The 24,481-nt window shown below is 33.6% G+C and overlaps 1 protein-coding gene across 1 annotated transcript in view; it reads right to left on the bottom strand.

Annotated features, from left to right (window-relative positions):
• The window catches only part of LOC144437225 (TBC1 domain family member 30-like), a 72,949-nt gene that overhangs the window by 23,374 nt on the left and 25,094 nt on the right, over nt 1-24,481 (bottom strand). The window contains exons 3-5 of the mRNA XM_078126126.1: nt 18,704-18,765; nt 14,682-14,873; nt 13,552-13,737 (exon numbers count right to left, since the gene is read on the bottom strand). Of these exons, the coding sequence (XP_077982252.1) occupies nt 13,552-13,737; nt 14,682-14,873; nt 18,704-18,765 (440 nt within the window). The remainder of the gene's footprint in view (nt 1-13,551; nt 13,738-14,681; nt 14,874-18,703; nt 18,766-24,481) is intronic.

The raw sequence follows: 24,481 nt of genomic DNA, 5'->3' as shown, positions 1-24,481 counted from the left end.
CAATTTATAGCTTTAACCATCCGTGGTATTATACTTGGAGTGAATATTACCACAACATTCTGCCTGGCTCAGATTTTGTTTTAAATAAAATATCCCTGGTTTGAATGTTGGTCTTGATGATGGAACGTTACAAGATATAGTTCCATGAAATTATATATTAATTGTACTTTTCTGATATTCATGAATTTTGAAATAGCAGAATTGGGCAGCAATTTGGTTTAGGTGTAAAATAATCTTTAAAATGTACATTAATTTATCATGGTAATGTCAAAATCATGGTTTGCAATTGACTGTATGTATATCAATCAGTTGCCATAGCAATGGAGTGTCTGTTTCCATATATACGAAATTGGTATTTCTTATGATGAAATATTTGCAAATCCCAAATTATTTCAGATGTTGAACTTACAACAACACTTCTGAAGGCATCAGCATCAACTTTTGGGTTTAAAACATGAAACTTTTTAGAATTTCTAAATAAAGACGGGTTGGATGAAATGTGTAGTAGGTTAAGGCAAAAACACTTTTTAAAGTTTTTATTAATATTTTTTGATAGAAAATATTATTTCTCTAGTAGTAGCAACTCAATTTCAAAACACGATCAAAAGGAAGCCATGATCATTGATGTATTTGACTATCTGAGTAGCATGCATTGTTTTCACAAGGGTTTGATATTGCTACTTGAAGAAATGTCATATCGGAAATGAATCAATCTCCGGTTTTGCCACATTACCTGAACATGTCGGTCAGTAAAGCTATGTACTGAGATTTTGAAATAGAATAGAGATTAGTACTTGAACAGTTTTTAAGTGTTTTACACACACACACTACTGTATGCAATATCATTTGATGATGTCACTGTTGTCATGACAACAGATTACACAGATGGCCAAGATAACCCCCGAGTTCTCTGCTAAATTACTCTAATCTGAATAGCTACAAATTGCTTGATGTCGGAAACAAGTCCATTTCACAGAGTAGATGACAAGGAGAAAAACATCTTTTTTGACATACATGTGTGTGTTTGCACATCGTAATTTTTTTTTTTTTTTTTTTTTTTTTTTTTTTACAAAATCCATGTGTCATTTTCCAATGTTGTATTTATGGTGTCATCATCAACTTAATGTTCAGTATTCCATTTTTGCTGAAAAGAGCATTGTGAAGAAAATGATATGATAAAACCCCATAATGCGCGAATAGAAGTGTGGTATTTGCACAAAGACTTGCTGTGTTCTCTGTGGCAGAACTGTCATGAGCATAGCAAGTAAAAGTGCAACAGAAAACACTGCAAGCATGAGTGCAAATACCCGAGTACCCACACTGGCAATCACATGGCATGGGCTTCTGTTATTATTACATACCCTGAAACAAAAAGTTTCCATAAAAATGTCTGTATGTGATCACATCCTCATTTGCATCCATTTGCATGCATGTATGCAATAATGATTTTGGTATTGCACGGCAGTGCAAATACCACTAGTACATGTATGCATGTGTACCGGTTTAAGTAATCTGTGGTACATGTACATATGGATTACTTCTCATTATCAATTTATTTTTCTTAAATTTGGTATGATTTGCAAAAGAGAGGCAAAGATAATCACTACCCAACCACAATTTATCAGTAAATTGGTGAAAATTACACAAAATTAGGAAACTTAAACACTAAATTGTGTAATCACAACGTGTACATGTAGCTTTGAAGAAAATAATCAGGATTTTCTAGAAACTTCTTCAAGTCAGCATTTCAATAAAAAAAACAAAAAAAAAGTATAATTGAAGTTATGCACTCAATTGTGGTTGTCAATATGTATGACCACATTTCACACTGGAGTAGTCAGTTTTTATTTCACAGATCTTCCTGATTCACCGATAAATATAAATTTCAGTGAAAACAGAATGTGACGAGAATACGTAATCTGTAAATTCTAATCTCGTGAGATAGAACTACATTACTTGGCTTGTGAAAATGTTATTTTTTGGTGGGGAAATTAGAGTAATGTGGATGTCAGCTGTTGAAATTTTTTGTGTATAATTTGCAAGGAGGTAGAGAGTGATTGGTTGGTTTTTTTTTTACATGATGGCGTGACATAACATTTTAAGAGAATGTAATATTATATGAAATTTTATCAGGAAAGTATGTATCACCAACTAATTGTGCACTAGTGATGATTAATAGGACCATTTTTCAGTGAAATCTGATATTATAAGATTTTCTTCAAAAATTTACAATTTGGAAAAAAATAATTGCATTTTTGTGAAGTGGGGGGGGGGGAGGGGGTTTCAAAGAGACTTGGCTATAGTAATTGTAGAAAATGCACACGTACACAATATAAAATCAATTATTTTTTTTAACTTTGAGCAATTTATGCTCATCAGTACACACATGATGCATGTTAAAACTTACAGGTAAATTAGATTTTGTATTTGCAAGATGATTTGTGTTAAAATCAAAACTGTGTTTACCAGTCTGATTAACCTTTAGCTGAAACCATTTTGAGACTATTGTTTCAATAGGTGTTTAGCACCTAACATTATTTATCTCCCAGAATGCCTTGTCCAAGGGTACAACAGATCTACCGATACCTGAAGCCATTTTTTTTGAAAATTTTATAACTCTATTTTTAGAGAGGTCGTACATACAGTGCAGGGTTGGTGACAATGATTTTTCAGGGTCCCTAATCATAAAGAAATGCAGCTATAGATTAAGGCAACCTCATTTTTGTTCTCTTTTAACATGTACTTTACAAGAGAAGTTTAGTCACCAAGCTAAGAATCAGAAATCAGAAATTTACTTTTCAGATGAAAGATTTAGGCTTGAAATATTGGCTGTTCAAAAAAAAAAATATTTTTTCTAGTTCATTTCTAATCTACATGTACTACATTTACCGGTATATGCACCAATATTCAGTTATAATACAAAAGAAATCAGATGGGCCTAAAATTAACACAAAACTGACTAAAATACTATTTGCATCCGATGTAGGTCACCAAGAGATTAAACATTGCAAATAATCACACAGTTCCGGAAGGTATTAAATACACAAAATCACAAAACACAAACTATATTACACTAGATTAAGCATATAATATTTGGTGTGACAGCAGGCTGGGAACTCTCAACATTCTTTATATGGAAAAATTCACTCACCTCAACTAAGTCGATTATCTTTTGACGTGTAAACACAAAAAATTGCAAACCTGGCCGATTTCAATACTGTTGCTATGGAAACCTTTGTCGCCACTTCATTCATATCAGAACAGTATGGTATACAGCAACTGATAATCGTCAGGACTCAAGGAAAGGATTTCGATTTGACGGTAGTTTTCAATCAATGCATACTAAACTCTGACACATCTGTCTGTCAGAACTAGGACTTCCTTTCTGACGGATGAAGTGACAAATAGCTCTGTAGGGAATCAATCCATGATCTCTTGGATACATAGGTATTTTCCTTCCAAGAGTGTATTGGAATTTGTATCAACTAAAAATGAAAACGTGGCCAAAAAAAAGGAGAATAGAATCCAACAATTTACCAGATGTGAACAGTCAGTTACGTTTTCTGTAGTTTAACATGTTATACCCGAGAGATGATTCAATCATTTTATGACACAAATAATTAACTTAATTGAAAGCTTCTGATTCTGATAACTCTACTTTAAATATTTCCTCTACACAGCCAAATTTTTCGTTGCTTAGGAAGTTAAAAATGTTATTCCCCAAAGATGATTAAATCATTTTCCGGTTTACAATAACACTAATAATCAAATTTTCGAATTTCAAATTTTACTCTAATCTCTGCACTCAGCAAATTTTATATTTTCATCGTCCTGCCATTACTCTTTAGTTATGTCACTATTCTTTTGTCACTGACTGGATACATATATACATGAACATGTAATTTGAATATAGCACTTTGCACTGGTTACTGTTCACGATATGGCTCTGTTTGATACAACCATGTGGGTTAAAGAAACTGTACATGCTGCATTGAACATACATTTAGCATATTGAATGAATATAGTTTCTTCCTACATTTTGTCTAAACAAAATGAACTGATGTGCAAACATCAAATATAGACGTCAAAACACTGGCACCCGCATGTCTGTCTCTTGTTGCAGGACATTTGAAATGGTTTATTTCATTCAAACTAAATGTAGCAAGAATTTGCAATCTTTTTATTTCAAAGTGTAGAATACAAAATGTAAGCAGTTTTTTTTATGGGTTTCTGTGTGGTTGTATGAAACAGAACCAGTGAACAGCATTGCAAGTAGTTACCATCTACTTACAATCGGTTTAAACATCCAGTTCTGCCACATATTTTAAATTTGCGTCTTCAAAATTTGTAATGACTTACAAGAACAAACTCCAGACAATGCTGCTTTTTAGTAGCTTGATGTACTCTACCACTCTACCCAAAAGAAAACCTGTGCGAGGTCGAAACATTGGTAATAAAGTTTAACACAGACAAAAGGACTTGTCTTGTCACAAATGCAATCTGTATAAAAAGTAGATTTCTATAATTTTTTATTTCCTCTGGATTTGGTTGAAGTTATAGTTCTGAGAGTGCTTGTCTCTGCTAAAAACACGTACATGTACGTTCTGAGGAGAATCAAAGCATTCCAACCTTTCGTATCAATTGATACAAAGTAATCAAGGCTGAGAAATTTAGAAAAAAAAGTAATTGTTAAATCCCCTGAGTGCAATAAGTGTTGAAAGTATATCGAGACTTCAAACCTACCCTTGTTTGTGCTATCCATGTTTGATCTCAATCATCCAATTCAACTACTTTTAAATTTGTGTTCCTTCAGGCAACACAGAGTGAGTACAGCAAAAACACACAAAAGGACACGTGAAATGAAAGCAAATGTAACGATCGATTTGGTTTAATATTCAGTCAACAGAAAGAACATTTGGACACTACTACAAGTCCATTCTAATGTTCCATCTCAGCATTCTCAGCTATATAGTATTACTGCAGTAAATACCCCCCTCCACCCTCCCATTTCACATCTCTTCCTCCCATAATTACATGATATTAACGAACATTTTGACACTACCAGTCCATTCTAATGTTCCATCTCAACTTTTTCATCCATATACATGTATAAAATATTAAACAGTAAACCCCCCACCCCCATTCCTCATCTCCCCACACCTCCAACCATATTTATGATATTAAATGTAACTTGTCATATTTTTTAATGAAGTTTTATTCTATTTTTTATCTTTATTCTCAGACAGTACTATTTCTGGCATGATCGCTTCGTGTTGCCATGATACACATAATACTGTCTACTTATGTATAAAGTTGTACACTTTCAAACAGAAAATATTAGATTGATTTCCTGGACATTTTCTGTTATGACAACGTACACTGAAATCAATATTACCATAATTGTTATTAATACTGTTGAGTCCTCAAAATATGAGTAAAAACATTCCAAATCACCATTATTTACCCTAATTTTCCATGAAGTTCAATATAATTTTATATTCCGCAAGACTTCTCCTCATGCATTCATACATTTGTACATGTAGCCACGAAATAGTCAAGATAACATATATTAAGGATTTTGTTGCCTTGGGTTTTGTTACGACCATAGTGACAAGGGCCCTTATGTATTTCATATTCTTCTTTGGTGAATACATAAAACTACTTAAGAAAATACTATACAAATTTAACTACATTTTTACCACTAGTAGATTTTGCAATTTTACATCATTCTCTAGCCAATCAGAATTCGCTTTCCATGGCATCATTCCCTAGCCAATCAGAATAACCCTTTCAAAAGGTACCATATCTTTTGTTATTTCATTTACAGTACGTACAGATGAAATCATAATCTATATTAGCTAGCTTGGGGTTGTCCTGTGATCTGTTCTTCTTAAACTACATTTTTGTCCACGCAAAATATCTATTTAATAACATGGTGCCGAGTATTATTGTTTGCAAGTACCGTAATTCCTCGGGTAAGCGCCCTGGGCTGTTTCAAGCCCCCAAAACCCCAAAGTTGGGGTTGGGCGGATTCCTGCGTACCCTATTTTCGCTGTGACCAAAACAATGCCTCATACATACATGTACTATGAGTGTTGCAAATGTGCAGTCTAAATACACTGATCAAAAGTTCTGACAATTCTGACTCGCCCGTCCGGAACTAGGAGAATAGATGTCTTGAAACAGAATACACATGTGCCTTGTCCCTTGAAACAGCAAAACCAAGAGCGGTCCCTTTGATGTAATCTCTGCATTTATTAACATTGATAAAACGAACAACTACACAATATAAAAAAAACAGCCACACAAAATGACTACATGTACGCAATATGTGGTAATAAAATGACATTGTTACAAAACATTGTAACAGCAGTTCATTTGATGGTTTTTCATTTGAAGAAAAAAAAGAGTAAAATCTATCTGTAATCATTTATTAACATTGATAAAACGAACAACTACACAATTTAAAAAAAAACAGCTACACAAAATGACTACATGTACGCAATATACGGTAATAAAATGACATTGTAACAAAACATTGTAACAGCGGTTCATTTGATGATTTTTCATTTGAAGAAAAAAAAAGAGTAAAATCTATCTGTAATCTTGAATATTGATATTGGGTAATTTGGGATGTTTATGTAACACACCATTTAGTTTCAAAATTAAAAATATTGTTCTTAATCTGGTTTCTCTTGTTTTTTTATGTTTTAGGGTTTGTGTTTGCAAGCATATGTATATGTGTGTGTATGTGTGTGTGTATGTATGTATGTATGTATGTATGTATGTATGTGTGTGTGTATGTATGTATGTATGTATGTATGTGTGTGGGTGTGTGTGGGAGTAGTGTGTATCTTGTCTGTTTCAGTGAACTCATCTTGTTTATACTAAATGTATCTATTGAGGAAGCAGGAAGTGTGGATGAAATGACTGCTAAACCCACAATTAAAGCCTGAGGCAATCTCTAACTAACATAGTAATATACCACATTTTAATAGCTTATGTCAATCCGGTATATTAGATGTTTGGATGAAACTAATACATTGAAAGGTGGTAGAGTTCATACTTGTAATTCCCATATACATGTAGTATCGTTAACAACAACTACATATACATCCTTTTTTCTAATCAATTCTGACATATTAAATAATGTATATATTATTAAAAATGTAGCTTAATGAAATTGACCAGAGCCTATCTGATCTAAGACAAAGATGATCTCACGAAAGAAAAGTCTAGATAAAAATAATATAATCTCATCTAAGTTAGCATTTTTGAAGTAACACCAAAGATGTTTGAGAGAAAGTTACAAGTAATATCTGTAGTAGAACAAAGACAGCAGCAATATCTGTTGTCATCATCTTCCTTGTATACACTACACAGTGTGATGACTATGTTCACCTCTCTGACACACCACCTCATTTAATAAACACAGCAAGTACTGAAACCCACCTAATTTACATTTTGACTGTGCGGCATAGACAACATCATGATTTAGGTACATGTATATAGCATGGTAATTCACTCACTGATTCTACAGATAATCACTAATTAGGGGGCGATACTATGTACATGTAGTTATCTTCATGACAGCACACGGCTGAGCACTTTCTGTTATTTTGGAATTCAACCAAGTGAAGTACTTTGATAGAGCCTTTGGGCAATCTAAACATTTTCAAAATACAGACAGTTTCAGTCCATGATTTGAATTACAATCCCTTTCTGATCTGAGTATTTACACACAATTTAAATAGTCTACCATAATTCTTCCTATATTCTGTGTATGTGTGCAAGCATACATATGTGCATGTATGTATGTATGTATGTATGTATGTATGTATGTATGTATGTATGTATGTATGTATGTATGTATGTATGTATGTGTGCATGTATGTATGTATGTATGTATGTATGTATGTATGTATGTATGTGTGTGTGTGTGTGTGTGTGTGTGCGTGCGTGCGTGCGTGCGTACGTATGTATGCATGCATGCATGTATGTATGTATGTATGTATGTATGTATGCATGTATGTGTATGTATGTACATGTATGTATGTACATGTATGTATGTATGTATGTATGTATGTATGTATGTATGTATGTATCATTATGTATGTATGTATGCATGGATGCATATACGTATGTACATACGTATATTATATGATCACTGTATGTACATAACTCTCCACATTGTACAAGCGTGTCACTACTTTTACTAAAACAAGCTGTCACTACAAATTTTGTCACGTATCTTGATAAGGTTACTAACTTTCCATTTCAGTATTGACCTTTCTTCTCCATTAATGACAGAAGGGACAATGTAACTTGATTTTTATTACCACTATTCATGAGAGATCAGCAATTCTGTCCTTCTATCCTGATCCAATGGATTAGGTGAATGTCATCTAAATGAGTGATATTCCACTTTAGTCTAGTAAATAGTTCATGTCTTTGCACACCAAATAACTTAGTCTAATTGTACTGGCAAAGCTGCAATAATGTAAAATCAAATCATATCATCTTTGCTGGGTTTTTTTAACAAAAGGAATGTTTCTTTGATTTAAAAGGTGGGAAAATTGTCTGTTACACATTTTTATCATAGTACTTTATTACCTTACATATGTACATCATTGTATGGAAAGCATGGTATAGTACATGTATATACTGTAATACTAGATATTTTCTCTACTAGGAAATGTTACGATTTTACAGTCTTCTGCTAGTTCTCAAAATTTAATTTTTTTTACTAATTACCACACTGGCACATTGTTTTCATGTATACAAGAAAGTATTTTAGTCACTTTTTATTTTTGCGTTTTTGTGTCCTTGTGAAATTAGCAAAAATAATCTTTTATAAAACGAAAATGTTCAAGTTTACAACATTTCAACGTACAATACATGTAATGTGTACATGTATGTAGCTCCTGAAGAGATCTGTTTTGATCAATACTGGTATTTTTTTGTGTATCAAAAAAGGAATTTCAATAACAAGGGAAAGTTTACTGTCTGAATTTACAAATTAACACTGAAGAAAAAAACCCCAACCAAACCCACCCCCCTCTCTCTCTCTCTCTCTCTCTATAGTGTTGTGGGTTATATATAAGAAAATGAAATTCATCTTCAATCACTTTAGGACAAGACTTAAAAAATAAAAAATAAAACAAAAAATAAAATAAAAAATAAAATAAAAAATCACACTTAGACTTACTCAAGTTATCATATTCCTCTAACCTTTTTTCAAGTAAAACCAATATGCAGTATATATATATTGTATGTGTGTTTTTATATGTACTTGCATGTTTTGGTGTATTGACACTGGTGGAATCATTGCTAAACTCATGAAATATAAGTTTCTAATTGACCAGAAAATGAAACGATTTTAAGGGAACATATGGAAATATAAAGCCTACATGTACATGTGTAGGTATTAAAATTCAATTCTCAATACCTGCAATAGCTTTTTACCTCATGCTAGAGGGTCAAAATAGAACAAGATGGTTGACTTATTTTTTCAAGCATGCCAATAGTTATGCATGTGAAGCATGTAGAGCGGAAGGTATGGTGTCAACCAAGAAATCGATGGTTTGTTATTTTTATTATGCACCTACATGTGTACAGTAGGCAGTAATATTTTATTTCACTTTAGGTACTGAGAATTGTGTTAATATCATGCAAAAAAAACCTGATAAAAATGGCCCCCAGGGAAAGAATAAGTAGTAGTTGATAAAATTCTATAAATGACAATGGGGTCACAGAACCTCCTGATGTGTAAGTGCAAGTGCGGCATATTCAGAGTACATTGTATTTGCCATGTTCTCATATAGGCCATAGTCTGGTACTTTCATGAACATTAGTGAATGGCAGTGCAGCAGAAAATACCGCAAGTGTGCAACTCCCCTCTACACACATATATATATAATGTCCACACTGGCACTCGCAGGTAATAAAAAAAGGTTCTATGATTATCGAATAATTATATATCTATCCAAAAACAGCAACATTTCTTAACAAAATATGATCATTTGAATAACAGGTACACAGTAATGTATTCAGCATTGCACTGCAGTGCAAATAACCAATAGTATATGAACATGTATTTGTGTATGTGTGTGTGTGTGTGTGTGTGTGTGTGTGTCAAAGTAAGTAATGACTGGTACATGTATATACATGTATGCAATGATTCAGCTCACAGAGAATATGACCACAATTATTGAAGCGCCATGTTCATAGGAATGCCATCTTAACATAACAACAACCACTGACAATATTTACACAATATTCATAACCTACATCCAGATATGACATTATTAAATGCGTCCTTCCCAGACGATAGCTTTAATGTCCCTTGAAACATGAAAACAATCCATGCATAACCATGTCGGATAGCAACATGTCAAATTAGTGAAACAGTAACTAGTTAAATGAATTACGATCAGTGTTTGTCAAAGTCATCCAAGCATGTATGCCAATTTAATATTCCCAAACACACAGCTTGGAATTCAGTAATATCAATCAAATCATGATTTTATTTCATTATCATCTCAGATACCCCCCCCCCCCCCACCATACCTGTGATCTGTGATTTGTTACATTATATATTTTTGTTTTATTTCCCTTTCCTGGGTACAAGCTGCATAGTATTTCAAGTGTCTAGTTTAGCATCAGGTAATGATATACTGTGACATGTCATATGACACATTCAATTATCATCACTCACAATCATTTTTGCCATGGAATTTGCCAGAGGGAGGTGAAAATATACCACATTGCAAGAAAGCTAGGAACAAGCTAGTATTTATCATTTTTGATATACATATTAAGTAAAGTATTCCCAAAATGTTTTTTAGAACTTTAAAACAATTTTGTTTTGGAAGTTAGGGAGAGGAGGAGGGAGGGATGGAGGCGCGCCACTCTAACTCCCGTAGTCTCTTTTCTGGGCTGCATGAGCATGATAGGTATGTTAGATGATGACACTACGGGCAAAGTACATGTATACACCCACAGATGTTTTGCAATCTGCATGTACATATTATATACTTCAAAGAGCTTTTCTGTGTTTATTCCCTTTAGCTTCACTGCCTCTCTATCAACTCCTGATATATAATATGTGTTCTTGTACAAACTGTTGGACTATCTAATACACTTCTTTTTCATTTCTATAATGCATAATGTAGACACAAAATTGCAATAACTGTCTCAACAGACAACTGAGTACTAAACTTTTGTGGCAACTTTCAGAATTCCACTTATAAATCAGTGGCCAATGGCTACACATTGTACTAGATGTGTAGGATGAATAAACCTATCACTAAATCTGCCTGCAAACAGAAACATCAATTTATCTGTATTTGCTTCTAAACTTTGGTATTTTGATAGTTATGTTGGTTCTTGGCATTTTGATTAAAAAGCAGATGTTGGAGAAGTTTACATTTATTTTCTATTGTTGACTTTTAAGTCTACTGATTACTTTATTTATTAATAGTTGCATACTTTCACATTTTGCTGTTCACTCTATAGGTCTGCTCTTTGCAGTTTTTCATTTAACTGTCAGATTGCGTAAAGCCATCCACAAGTCTTTCGCAGTGGTGACTGAAGTGCCCCTCTGTCACTGCTGTAGGGGTCTACATCATGTATTATCACTTCACTGTATTGGACTGAACTAGAGAAAACTGTAAAAGTAACACGATCATTCAAAAGTAAATCAGTCACTAATAACAAAGACATGTCTCTCACAAAGAGACAGCGAATAAAACAGATTCATAGCTTTACTCTATACATATTTTACCAGGGTGACTCAATACCTTCAAATGTGCAGGTGTATGTATTGAAAATCTTTGTTTCATATGTTTATTGCCCTGAAGATATAAATTCAAAATTACTTTTCTAGATTCTAATACAAAACGTAGAGTGCACCTGGGAATATTTTAAACCCCTTTTGTATGATAAATATGACTTTTAACCCCTCGGTACATTCTTCAACAAATTTGTTGCAGACATTTTTTTTTCACAAAGATTATAATTCAAAACTTCAATCAAGATATATGAAATGATTACAGAAAACTGATAAATGACTTTATATCTGACATGTACAGGGATAATCTAAAACATTGCGTGGCATCTCTTCAAAATAAGATTTAATAACAGTTCTATTATGCCTTAAAAAATATATTGTTGTCATGTTACACTAATTTGAGTTTTATTGAGTGTCTGTAGGATTGTTTCATTTTATTGTGTATACTAACATATGTACATACACCCACACAAACTTTACTCTATTCCCAGAAATACTGTTCCAGATCCGGACGTATAAGTATATTATTCCATGCATGTTCATCAAGGTGCAAAGTGAGGCTCTGATGCATCAGCATAGTCTGGGATGTAAAGGTTATCAAAATAAGTGTAATTACAGGGAATGCATTAGGTTGATAACGCAGTTCAATCACCTCCGAAAAAATTAACTACCTTCATTGATGCACGGCAGTATCATTGATAACTGCAAAGTATTACTACACGAAATTACTTCGTGAGGTTTCTGTCATGCTTTTGTGGATGAAGGTTTCTGCCTGCAGGCTCAGTCTCTCTTAACTGACCATGTTTGCTATCCAGTCAATGTACATACATACGAATGTGGATGAGTGAATCAACCATGCAATGAACGTACATTTGTACTGCAAAGACAAACTAGGCAGTACTAGAACTAAGAGATACCAATACCAATAGAACCCCTACAACAAACCTGATTCATAACAATGACCACAGTTGGTACAATTTTCTGTATCATCATGATTTGAAAGCAATAACATATTCATCTTCTCCAATACTACATGGATGTTGATTTATAACATGATATTTAGTAACTATTTCTGATCAGTTAAATCAATTAATATCATGGCAATAGTGTGGCTACAGTATGTTGGGTAGGTTTTGGAGATAGGTTTAAAAGTTGTTTGTAATATTGTAGTCGACATATTGAATGGGTCAATCAGATTATAATTTGTGAGTTTCTAATATGTCAATTGGCAAGTTGGCTCAGACTCATAGACCCTCCCACCAACTATGGTTGTTTTAAGTTCACAGATGTACAAACTCATTCAATATGGTAATTGACAGGTTGGCTGAAGTTTACAGAATGGCATACATATTGATCTAATATGGTAATTGACTTGTTGGCTAGCATTTCCAGATGGAGAACAATCTTCTGATATGATAACTGAGTGGTTTGATAATGTTAATACAGATGTAAAGTATGTTTTAATATGATAATTCTCAGTACAAGTACCTTCAATAGCATTTTTATCTCACACTGGAGGGTCAAAATAGAACAAGAAAGTTGACTTATTCTCACACGTGCCTATAGAAATGCATGTGAAGTGTGTAGAGTGGAGGTTATTGTGACCACCAAGAAATCGATTATTCCTTATTTTCATGATGTGCCTAGGCAGTAATACATGTATTCTATTTCAGGAACCAGGAATTGACTGGTTGGATGATATTTACATGCATGTGATTGTATCAATATTGACATGGTTGGCTACTAGGTTTCCAAATTACCTTTAATGCATCATCTTCTTTCCTTTCCATTACTTCTAGTATAAGAGCAGCTAAGACATTGAAACCCTGGCAGTAACCCACAGATTTATTCCATCTAGCATATGCCAGTAGGACTCTCTTTAGTACTACCCTGTCTTCCTCAGCTTCTTGTCCACAGAATCCACTGCAGCCAGTTCGGTGAAGATCCTGAGAACAGAATACAAGCATAGTCATCAATATGTTAACTGTTCAAGACTTGAACCTACATGTAATTTGTACCTTGTTCTACTAATGTTGTTTGAATGGGTACATGTACCTGATAGGATGCGATGATCATTGGATGGATTTAATGATGTACAAATGTATGCTTACTAGCTGCAAGGATAGTACGCTCGTCTGGGAGAGAAGAGATTAAACATTTTACCATTAATAGTTTTAAACAATCTGAAAAGATTATTTACACAGTCAAATTTGGCAAAGTGAGATATAAAAACACAATTACACATTTTGCTTCTGAATCACTGTGAAGCTTAAATTGTTTCAATTTCATGATGATTCTTTTGTTCCCTTTAATTCTTCTCTCTCTATTCAGTTTGAAACTAAGAGTCTCTAGAAACGCTAGCTTAGGTGTAAAACTAGGCAGAAACTATTATTGTAATAACAATTTTTGTATTCAAATACTACAGCTATAAAAAAATGTTCAATACTACATTTGTATCCCACTGTGTAACCCAATACAATATTGTTAATTTTTATATAGTACTTTCCAATGCTGTGTTCAAAGCACTTTACAATTGTTACCTGGGCAGGGACCTATAGTAGCACAATGGTTGTTTATTTTTCCTCAACTTCATTTGGAAGTATACAATACATTGTTGCCTTTGTGAGCACACAGGACTAAAGCATTCACATTGCAAACGTTGTCCTACTAGGTCCCCGTGTATACAGCTGGGTTGACTGGGGCACAACTGTTGTTTAAATCCTGCCTGGGGTTTTAGCCATTCAGAAACAAGTGGCAGTAGTAGTGGCAAGGCTTGAACCTAAAAAAACTGCATATTCCAAGCCGCATATTCCAAGCCAGCCATACTTAACCACTCAACTACATGTATCAAGACTGAGCAACCATGTATGAACTAAACATTCACAATTACCTTGACAATCTGTACTCCTAATTTATCATCATCTGGGTTACTTCTTTCATTAAATGCCAACTTCACTGTCTTATCCCAGTCAACTTGAATACTTCGGATATGGTTGTCAGCCAGACATAACCAGATTTGACGCCGGAAGAAGTCTGGGATTCCACGGGGAAGACGTACCACAGCTTTCAAAGCATCATACCACTGAATAGGAAAAACACAAATCCATGTCAAATAACATGAATATCTTTAAGTAACACTACATTGTACAAATGTATTTATAGATACATGTGCATGGCTGTAAAATTACAGGGAGTTTTGAAATAGTCAATTACATTGTACTTATTTTGTAAGATTTGAGTGAAACTTTACATGGTGGGAATTGGTGGGGGGGGGGGGGGTTGAAAATAGGAGCAGTTTTTATCTGGATGTTGCATAACATACATGTAAAATACATGACTGTATAACATCAAAGCATGTTTCAGTTTGGTGAAACAAATTTTAAACCATCTATTCATACAGATAAATGTACCTCTAAGACATGAACACTCTACATTTGTATATTGTCTTCTTTCACTTTATATTAACACAAGCATGAAGAATTCACTAAAAAATGTCTTTAGGAAGTTTTATGAATACTTAACATCTATCTTTGAGTAATTTAAGACCATACATGTCACATTGATGTAATAGTACTGAATCAGCAATCTAGTATAATGGCACAGTAAGCAGCCGGGTAAGCAGCATGAATAAACTCCAGCATCCATTTAAAAACTTATTCAATCACATAAATAAATTGTTTTCTACAAATGCAATTTTGCACAGTAAGCAGCCGGATAAGCAGCATGATCAAACTCCAGCACTCATTCAAAAACTTATTCAATCACATAAATAAATTGTTTTCAACAAATGCAATTTTGCACAGTATTTTTAAAGGGCAGTATTAAAAGTTTTAGACTTCACACGGCTGGGTTCACTTTAGGTGGTGATTTGTATTCAGTTCATGCATACACTGTATATTTCAAGCCTATCAGCTGGACAGCACTGATCTCGGTGTATGATTACCATTCTATATTATATGAAGTTCACTGCTCCAGTTGAACTCACTCTGATAAATGTTTGATTAAGAAAATCCAATTAACAACAGCACCTGACTCACAACAGAAGGGACAATGTTGGACACAGATATCATGTAGATGTATGCATACATTTGAATCTTCTGCATATTCAATTATTAATATTTTAATGAGGAATGTGCCATTGGAAATAAAATTTTCAAAATTTTGTTGTTACTATTTAAGAAAACTCAATCACTTTCTCTATCCCCAAAGGTCATTGTACAAATTTTTGAACTGGAGATGAAAGTGACGTCAAAATTAAGCCATTTTAGAATCCAATATGGCTGCTAATTACGATGTTAACTTTATGGGAAAATAAAAGATTCTCGATTGGTTTGAAAACAAGACAGTGTACCACAAATTTCTTGAATTATTTCAAAAGGAACAGAAGTATGCTTCCATATGGCAAAGTTTGGAGGGATTTGAAGAAAATTTGAAGATTCTCAGTGAAATTTGTCCTTGAAATACATTCTATTTTAACGATCTAACTTTCATTGATTTTGACAAGGTTTTGAAATCGCATGCATGTTAAGGTTTAAGTGTACATATTAAATATTTTACGTGTACAGTATAAATTTAAATATAGAGTTTTCACAACAAGCATAAATTCAAACTGAAATCAGTTTGTTCAATATGAAGCTGAAATCTTCATGGAAATAAGAACACCATGGTTTTGTGTTAAAATGCTCTTAAAATGAGTTGTTAAAGGAATGAGAAACACATCTGTTATTTTGCTTGGCTTTCCGAGATAGGAAATCGTAAATTGCCGAGTGGATATCAGTAGTGAATGCATTCAAAAACCAACATCACGAACTGTCTACCCTTTTACTGAAATTACTAAGTGCCCATTCAAGTATTCAGAAACCACTTAAATTAAGTGGTAGCACAGATGATCCTAGCTAAATTCACCTAAAGGTGGTCTTATAACTTATAAGACATGCTATAGTCTGGACAGCAAAGAACAGAGATTCCCTATCAATACCTAGATTGAACACTTACATGTAGCAATTCTGCAATGTACATGTATGTACCATCTGGGCAGGAGGAATCAAAAAGTTTCCCCCGAGTTACTTAATTTACAATTTACATACATGTGTACATAGCAATTCTACTATCTGGGCAGGAGGAATAGCAACTCTAACATCTGGGAAGGCAGAATCACAGTTTCTATAGTGATGCCTTATTTTCACACACAGCAATTTTACTATCTGGGTAGAAGGAATTAAAGTTTCCCTCTAGTTACCCCATCTATATACACATCAACTCTACCACATGGGAAGGAAAATCACAATTTGGAAAGTAATACCTCAAATGACAAGATTACATTTGATGTTATTAAAAAAATTACTCCAACCTTTATGAATTGAGTAACAAAATATGCTACAATTCAGTGAAAGATGTACCAGTAATCACTGTAGATGCTTCCAACAAATCAGTACATATGACTATACTTGAGACATAAAATATCTTTCAGTCTGAATAAGCAAGGATGCATCTCATATTTCTTGGTCTTAAATTACATTTCGATATTATTCTCTCTACAAGCCAATTATAATGATATACCCGACTTCCTTTATTGTCTACAAATGCACCTGCACTTAATGAATGTACATCATTATTTCTATCAATAAGAGGAGGTAAATGGACTTTCATCGAAGATCATTATTTTTTATCTCCGAGGTAACACCTGAGTGGTAAACTATAATGCTGTGCAGTAAATGTACTTTTGAGCTGATCCTGAAACATGGATTTGATTCTCATTATCATCTTGTTATATTGCATATTATTTCACATGTAACTAAAATCCATCTATAATTACTTTGTAAATTGAAGACTACCAAACAACCTTGACAATTTAATCTCACAATTAATGGTAGATATCTTGGCCAGAAATTTAAAGTTCGATTGTAAATTGATATATGTGTATGATTATCAAAATAACTTTGGCATTCATTTTTTACAACTTAGTATTTATTGATAGGGCAAAACCTTACAGCAGATTTAAAACTTTCTTTAATGTACATGTACATGTATATAGATAAAATGCAGTGTCAGTATAAACCGGAGTTGTAATCATCAATTTTTGGTTTACAACCTGAATAGTTATAACTAGAAGAATGCTTTTTCATAATTTCTGTTCTTCTTAAAGTTATCCTCATGTTACAGCATGTATAATCACCGACAAGTGGATGTACATATAGTGATCTAGCCCTGAGACTTCAATGTGGCTAACTTTCTTGACAACTGACCACCACTATACCGAGTCAGATAGCCTAGTCTAGGTTTAATAAAAAAAACCATGAACATCTCACAACAAGTTTACAATTTGGTGAGAAACAAGTAATTCAGTTTGCACTTTATTCACGACACTTTATTATCATCATCATTATTATTATCATTACTTCATTCATCTTAAAAATGAAATTTTGTTTGCATTGACATTGACACAAATAAATAAATCAGTAGACAATAAGACCTTGCACACTTGGCAGTGATCACGTTATTGATTAGTTGTATTGAACATGCAAAACTATACTGAAACCTGTATGGGGTACTCTGAGGTGATGGCTGCTTGGAAGACATAAACTGTACACGTCCATACACACTGTGACACATCAAGCCAATATATAAAATACAGTGCCATCAACAGTTTGATCTATTTCTTTAAGGTGTGCAAATGATTGAAATATGGCAAAAAGTTACAGAATATCTGGTAAGGCTGAAATAAGTACACAGTAAATATGTACAATTATAGTACCTTGGGGAAAAGTTCATTTTAAAATCGGAGTAGAATAAACTGTTTTCATGATATTGTGTTGTTTTTTTAATTCACACACACACACACACACACACACACACACACACACACACACACAGAAATTGCCTTCAAGATGAGAAACAGAAGATACCACATACCTGTTGATAGCCATTCTTGCCTGGTAGAGGTTCCACACTGAAACGCATCCTTGTATCTATTCCTACAATAAAAAAACACATCTGTATTAAAGGAAAGGTCCAACCAATCGTTAGTATAACTTTTAATAGTGAATTACTGACATTGTTCAACTTTTCCTATGGAAAAATAAGAACAAACTTTGTATACATTTTTGTCCATGTACATTTTTTTTTTGTATTTTCATGAAAGTGTCATCTCATGTCCATCTATGGTAATGATGCTCAGCGTGAGGCCTATGAACGTAACAAGAGACAAGACAGGGAGAGATTTTGGTATTAATCAATGATGTCATTTCCGACAAGGTTTTCCCACAGTGCCTTGCAGAAATCCCAAAAATGGCAGAAAACATGGAAGTGCAGTAAGGCTTGTTTACAAGATTTATACAATTAAGTTGAATAAGTTACCAAGGTGAAATTTTATCACCAAAAATCAAATGTCAGTTGATAGCAGTGATCAATATATGTGCAGAAATATGTTTGACTTGATTTTCCCTTTCATGTTTGTTGTACTTATGTTTGGATGAAACTGTATTCCACATAACCCCCCCCCCCTCCCCCAATCAACCATTGGGTCTACCTATCCTAAATAATGTATGCTAAATTTTAAAAAGGAAACTTAAAAGCAAAAATTTAAACTTAAACATATTTACTACCACTCTAATGTGAACATTATACACAACATTTAAAGTCTTAACGTTTGGGTAGAAAAAGTGTCCCTAAAATGTAATTTTTGGTCAAAATGTATTATATTTTGAGCATACGATAAAATGACATTTAATGTAGAATTCTACAGATAAAGTTCCAAACATTGTAACAATAGAATTATGTCTGAATACAGATCAGTGTAAACGAAAAATTAATAAGTCACTCAGTGTCACTGTAATTTAACACTTATTTCAATAAATCTACTGATTTTATTGAAACCCAGTCAGTTTGTCCATCCAGTAAACTAAACTGTGAATTATTAATAACCAACATAGTAAATTATTTAAATTTAAGCAGTGTCAATATTAATACATCTACACTAATTAAAATCAGTCACAATCAAATATAAACATGAAATTGACCAGGGTTTCTGGTGAAGATCAAATCTGTTAAAGGTTCAAAGCAGTAGTATTGACATATGTTTGTGAAAAACTGTTGTTTGCCATGGTTGTAGAAAAATTTGCTAACGAAAAAGAAAATGGTTCCATGTAATCCTTATGGATCCACTAATATAGGAGATCACTAATTAAGGCAATGATCTGGGAATGAAACATAGCCCTTTAAAGACAAATATTCCACATGGGAAAGAAAACCAAACAGAATTAGGCCAAAAAAAAGAGAAGTGTTTCTGGTCAGGACATTTTGTCTAAAGTGTTGCATCGACACAATCTTTTTTTTTATTTTATTTTTTTTATTATCAACAAACCTGTCACTAAATCTACTATTTATGACAGTTACTGTTCTTTTTATTTAGTACTTTAGAGCAAGTGTGTATGTGGGACAGATGTTATTTGCTTGTTCATGATCATGTACATGTACAATGTAGTTTTCTTTACTGAAGTAAGGAAGGTTATTTTTCTGTTTCCTCCCCTCATCTGCAAACTGCATAGGCTGTACAAACACGAAAAAAAAAAGACTGATGCAAGGGTATTTAAGTGATGTGCACGCTGACCACAAACAATTCTCTCTTTTTTTTGGCCTTATAGTTGGCTGGGGAAAACTGAGGTGAAACCAACTAAACATGAATGTCTTCTTTTGAATGCTATCCATCCATAATCTGATACAAATGTACTAGTATGCTGGCATTTCATCATAAAAATCACCAATCCCTGCACTGTCAATATTATTATGATTTCAACCCTCTAGTAAATGTCAAAAGATTAGAACAGGGTTCAAGATGGAACAACACCTTCCATCACAGCATGTTTTCAGCAGACAAAATGTCTTATATATTAACAGAACACATTCAAATACATGTATGTACACGTAAAGCGTAGGCACTAGACAGTGACCATAGCTTAAAATAATTACATGTCACAGACAAAGATTTCAAATTAAAAAACAAATACTTCTCGTCTACGGAAGTTGGTAGAGATCATGATATACAATGTAGACGAGTGAAAAATCTAAAAAGAAAATGTCTAAAACTAGACTCCTACCGATATGTTGCTATGGAAACTAACTATTCAAATCGAGCCTCTCCACACAATAAATTTGAATCTCCTTCTGATAAAAAGGTTTTGGGGGAACAAATTCTGTCTAATGTACTTTTCATTACATGTGCATACATCAGATTTAATACTGTCTTGAGGGTCCATGACGTCAACACCATGTAAAAACGCTTCATATAGATTCTTGTGCATGCTCTATTGATATGAATATTGAGTTTGTATTACTACCTCCAACAATCCATAAGTTTACATAATGGAAGTGTAACTCATGTACAAATACTTAGATTCTTTAATGGTGGAAAACTCGTTGAAATCGATACGATTCTAGAATAATTGAGAGTTGATAGTGAGTGCTTTAATCTGAACCCGATAACTACCTGACTGACGTCCATTCAAAATATGTGAAAGTAACGACACTGTTCAACATTCCTTCCTCACTACAAGTGACACATTTTTTTCAGTATATTTATATTGGATGTTACTACCAAACAAAAAAATGTAACATATAGTTTTCAAGGTACACAATTATGTTTTAATATTGTCTTTTAAACCACATCATTATTTACAACTTTTTTAAAATTTGGTTTCAAAATTTTCTATTGAAGAATATAAATTATGCTAATTATTATTCTGACAGCATACACATGTTTGGATATTACAAGAATCAGTTCTTTGATAGAATGGTAAGACCAATATTTGGATAGAAATATTGAATTCACAACCTAGTTGTTGTACATGTACATCATTCTGAACAACCTGTGTCTACATCATCAGTTCATAAGTTGTACATAACTTAAACCTGTGTCTACATCATCAGTTCATGGGTTGTACATAACTTAAACCTGTGCCTACATCATCAGTTCATGGGTTGTACATGTACATCACTCAAACCTGTGTCTACATCACCAGTTCAGGGGTTATACATGTACATCACTCAAACATGTGTCTACATCATCAGTTCATTGGTTGTACATCACTCAAACCTGTATCTACATCATCAGTTCATGGGTTGTACATGTACATCACTCAAACCTGTGTCTACATCATCAGTTCATGGGTTGTACATGTACGTCACTCAAACCTGTGTCTACATCATCAGTTCATGGGTTGTACATCACTCAAACCTGTGTCTACATCATCAGTTCATGGGTTGTACATAACTCAAACCTGTGTCTACATCATCAGTTCATGGGTTGTACATAACTTAAACCTGTGCCTACATCATCAGTTCATGGGTTGTACATGTACATCACTCAAACCTGTGTCTACATCACCAGTTCAGGGGTTATACATGTACATCACTCAAACATGTGTCTACATCATCAGTTCATTGGTTGTACATCACTCAAACCTGTATCTACATCATCAGTTCATGGGTTGTACATGTACATCACTCAAACCTGTGTCTACATCATCAGTTCATGGGTTGTACATGTACGTCACTCAAACCTGTGTCTACATCATCAGTTCATGGGTTGTACATCACTCAAACCTGTGTCTACATCATCAGTTCATGGGTTGTACATAACTCAAACCTGTGTCTACATCATCAGTTCTTGCATTCTACATCATTCAAACCTGTGCCTACATATCATCATCAGTTCTTGACTTCTAAATCACTGCAACCCTTGTCTACATCATCATCTCTAATGGGTTTGATATCAAAACTGCTATCTATACATGTATCATCAGTCGCCATTCAGTTCTACGAAAAAGATCACTCAAATATGTGTCTACATCATCAGTTCTTGAGTTCTACATCACTGAAATATGTATCTACATCATCAATTCTTGAGTTCTACATCATCAGTTCAAAATATTTGTCATCAGTTCTTGACTATTACGTCCAACCAACCAAAATCTACACTATCAGAAAATTGAAACTACACTGTATATAAACATTACTATCACACATGGTACATACATGTTATCATATCATTAACTACATTTGTCTTTCATCAGTCTCAAAATATTTGGGACATACTAGATTTGTCAAGAATTGACAACTAGGACATAGTTACTGTCGCCGACACACGTTTTACCGACAGCCAGGGTTTCCTTCATTGATCTGTCAAATACTTGTGAATAAAATCAACTATAGAATATGGATTTTAATGTGCTGTCAGCTCTCAGAAACACAAACATGGTGTATCTGACATTATCAAACTTCCTCGAGACGTGACCTTCCAGGCAAATCAAGGAATCTGTTTTCATCATTGACAAACGGACTTCGCTAAAAATACACATTTACCAACTCCCACAGGTACACTATATATAGGGTTTATATTAAAATATTCACATAAAAGTTTGGACTCGTGGCAATAAAACTCTCATTGCTATGCTAGCGAGGAAGTCATACATGCATAATGCTGTGAAATATCACAGGCAGAGGTTGATTTAACACAAGTTTATGTATTGACAGCGGTCCTTTGTGAAATCATGGTGGGTAGAAGGGGAATCAACTTACAAATTGGCACAACTGATTTGAATGAAGTTGGTGCATATTCACGACTGATTTGAAAGAAGTTGGTGCAAATATACAGGAAAACTATCTCCTACCACACACACCAACATAAATACATTACGCAGTGATTTTTTTTTCTTCACATTTTCTCCAAAAGAGTTAATAATTAATTACACTGAGCGTTTCATTGGCATCTATGAACAATTCATTTGCAGTTATTTTTTTTCTTCATATATTACAATTGAATATTTCACTCACTTACAGAACTGGTCTCAAATAATAAACTTGGATATATTAAAATAACATACACTCAGGTAAACATTGATTTCACATGTAAGACAAAATTTCTCCTATGCAATTGAATTTCATGGCCTCTGAAGTTAAAATTCTGAACAAAACAATACAAAGTGGATTAACACTAACAGAACGGAAAACGTGAGGACACTAACCTCCCCTGCAATAAAGATTCAGAAAATAAAACATTCAATAAGCTGCTTGTAGCTGTACCAGCAAATTCATACACAGGAAAATGTTGATGGTTCGAAATCACAAAATAGATGAAAAAAAAGGATTATTTTGAGCACAAACCGGGAACCGAGATACATCCACAATGGTTATCAGTCAGACAGTTTCTATTGTTCAGACTGCCTGCCTTTGTATTGACACTTCCATGTTATACTCATTTACATAACAATAGCCTTTCACCCATGCATAACAATAACAGTTATGCATGTGATTCTATTGTCTTCACAAAAAAACGAAAAAAAAATCACATTGAAATATTAGCATCCATGAATGGATTCAAGAATTTCACCATTCAAAGTGACGTGTATGAAGCGACATTCTTTTATTTCTTTGTGTGAAATGAAACAGACAGAGTGAATAATACCTGACAAAAACTGACTTTAGTCTTATGTTTGTGCTACTGACGACATACTAGAAATGGCAGGAAACATGTTTACTCCCCATGGACAAAAATCAATTATCAATACTTTACTGAGTTATACTACTTCTAGTGAGGAATGTTGAGCATCGTGCATGGCAGCTGTTACAGCAAACTTTCTCTTGGTAATTATGTTGATAAAAAAATCACAGATAACCGAAATTATGTTTAATACA

Source organism: Glandiceps talaboti, chromosome 1 (genome assembly GCF_964340395.1).
Source record: "Glandiceps talaboti chromosome 1, keGlaTala1.1, whole genome shotgun sequence".
In the NCBI taxonomy this organism is placed as follows: domain Eukaryota; kingdom Metazoa; phylum Hemichordata; class Enteropneusta; family Spengelidae; genus Glandiceps; species Glandiceps talaboti.
Note: the sequence above shows the minus strand (reverse complement) of the source record. Positions and strands in the feature narration are given on the sequence as shown.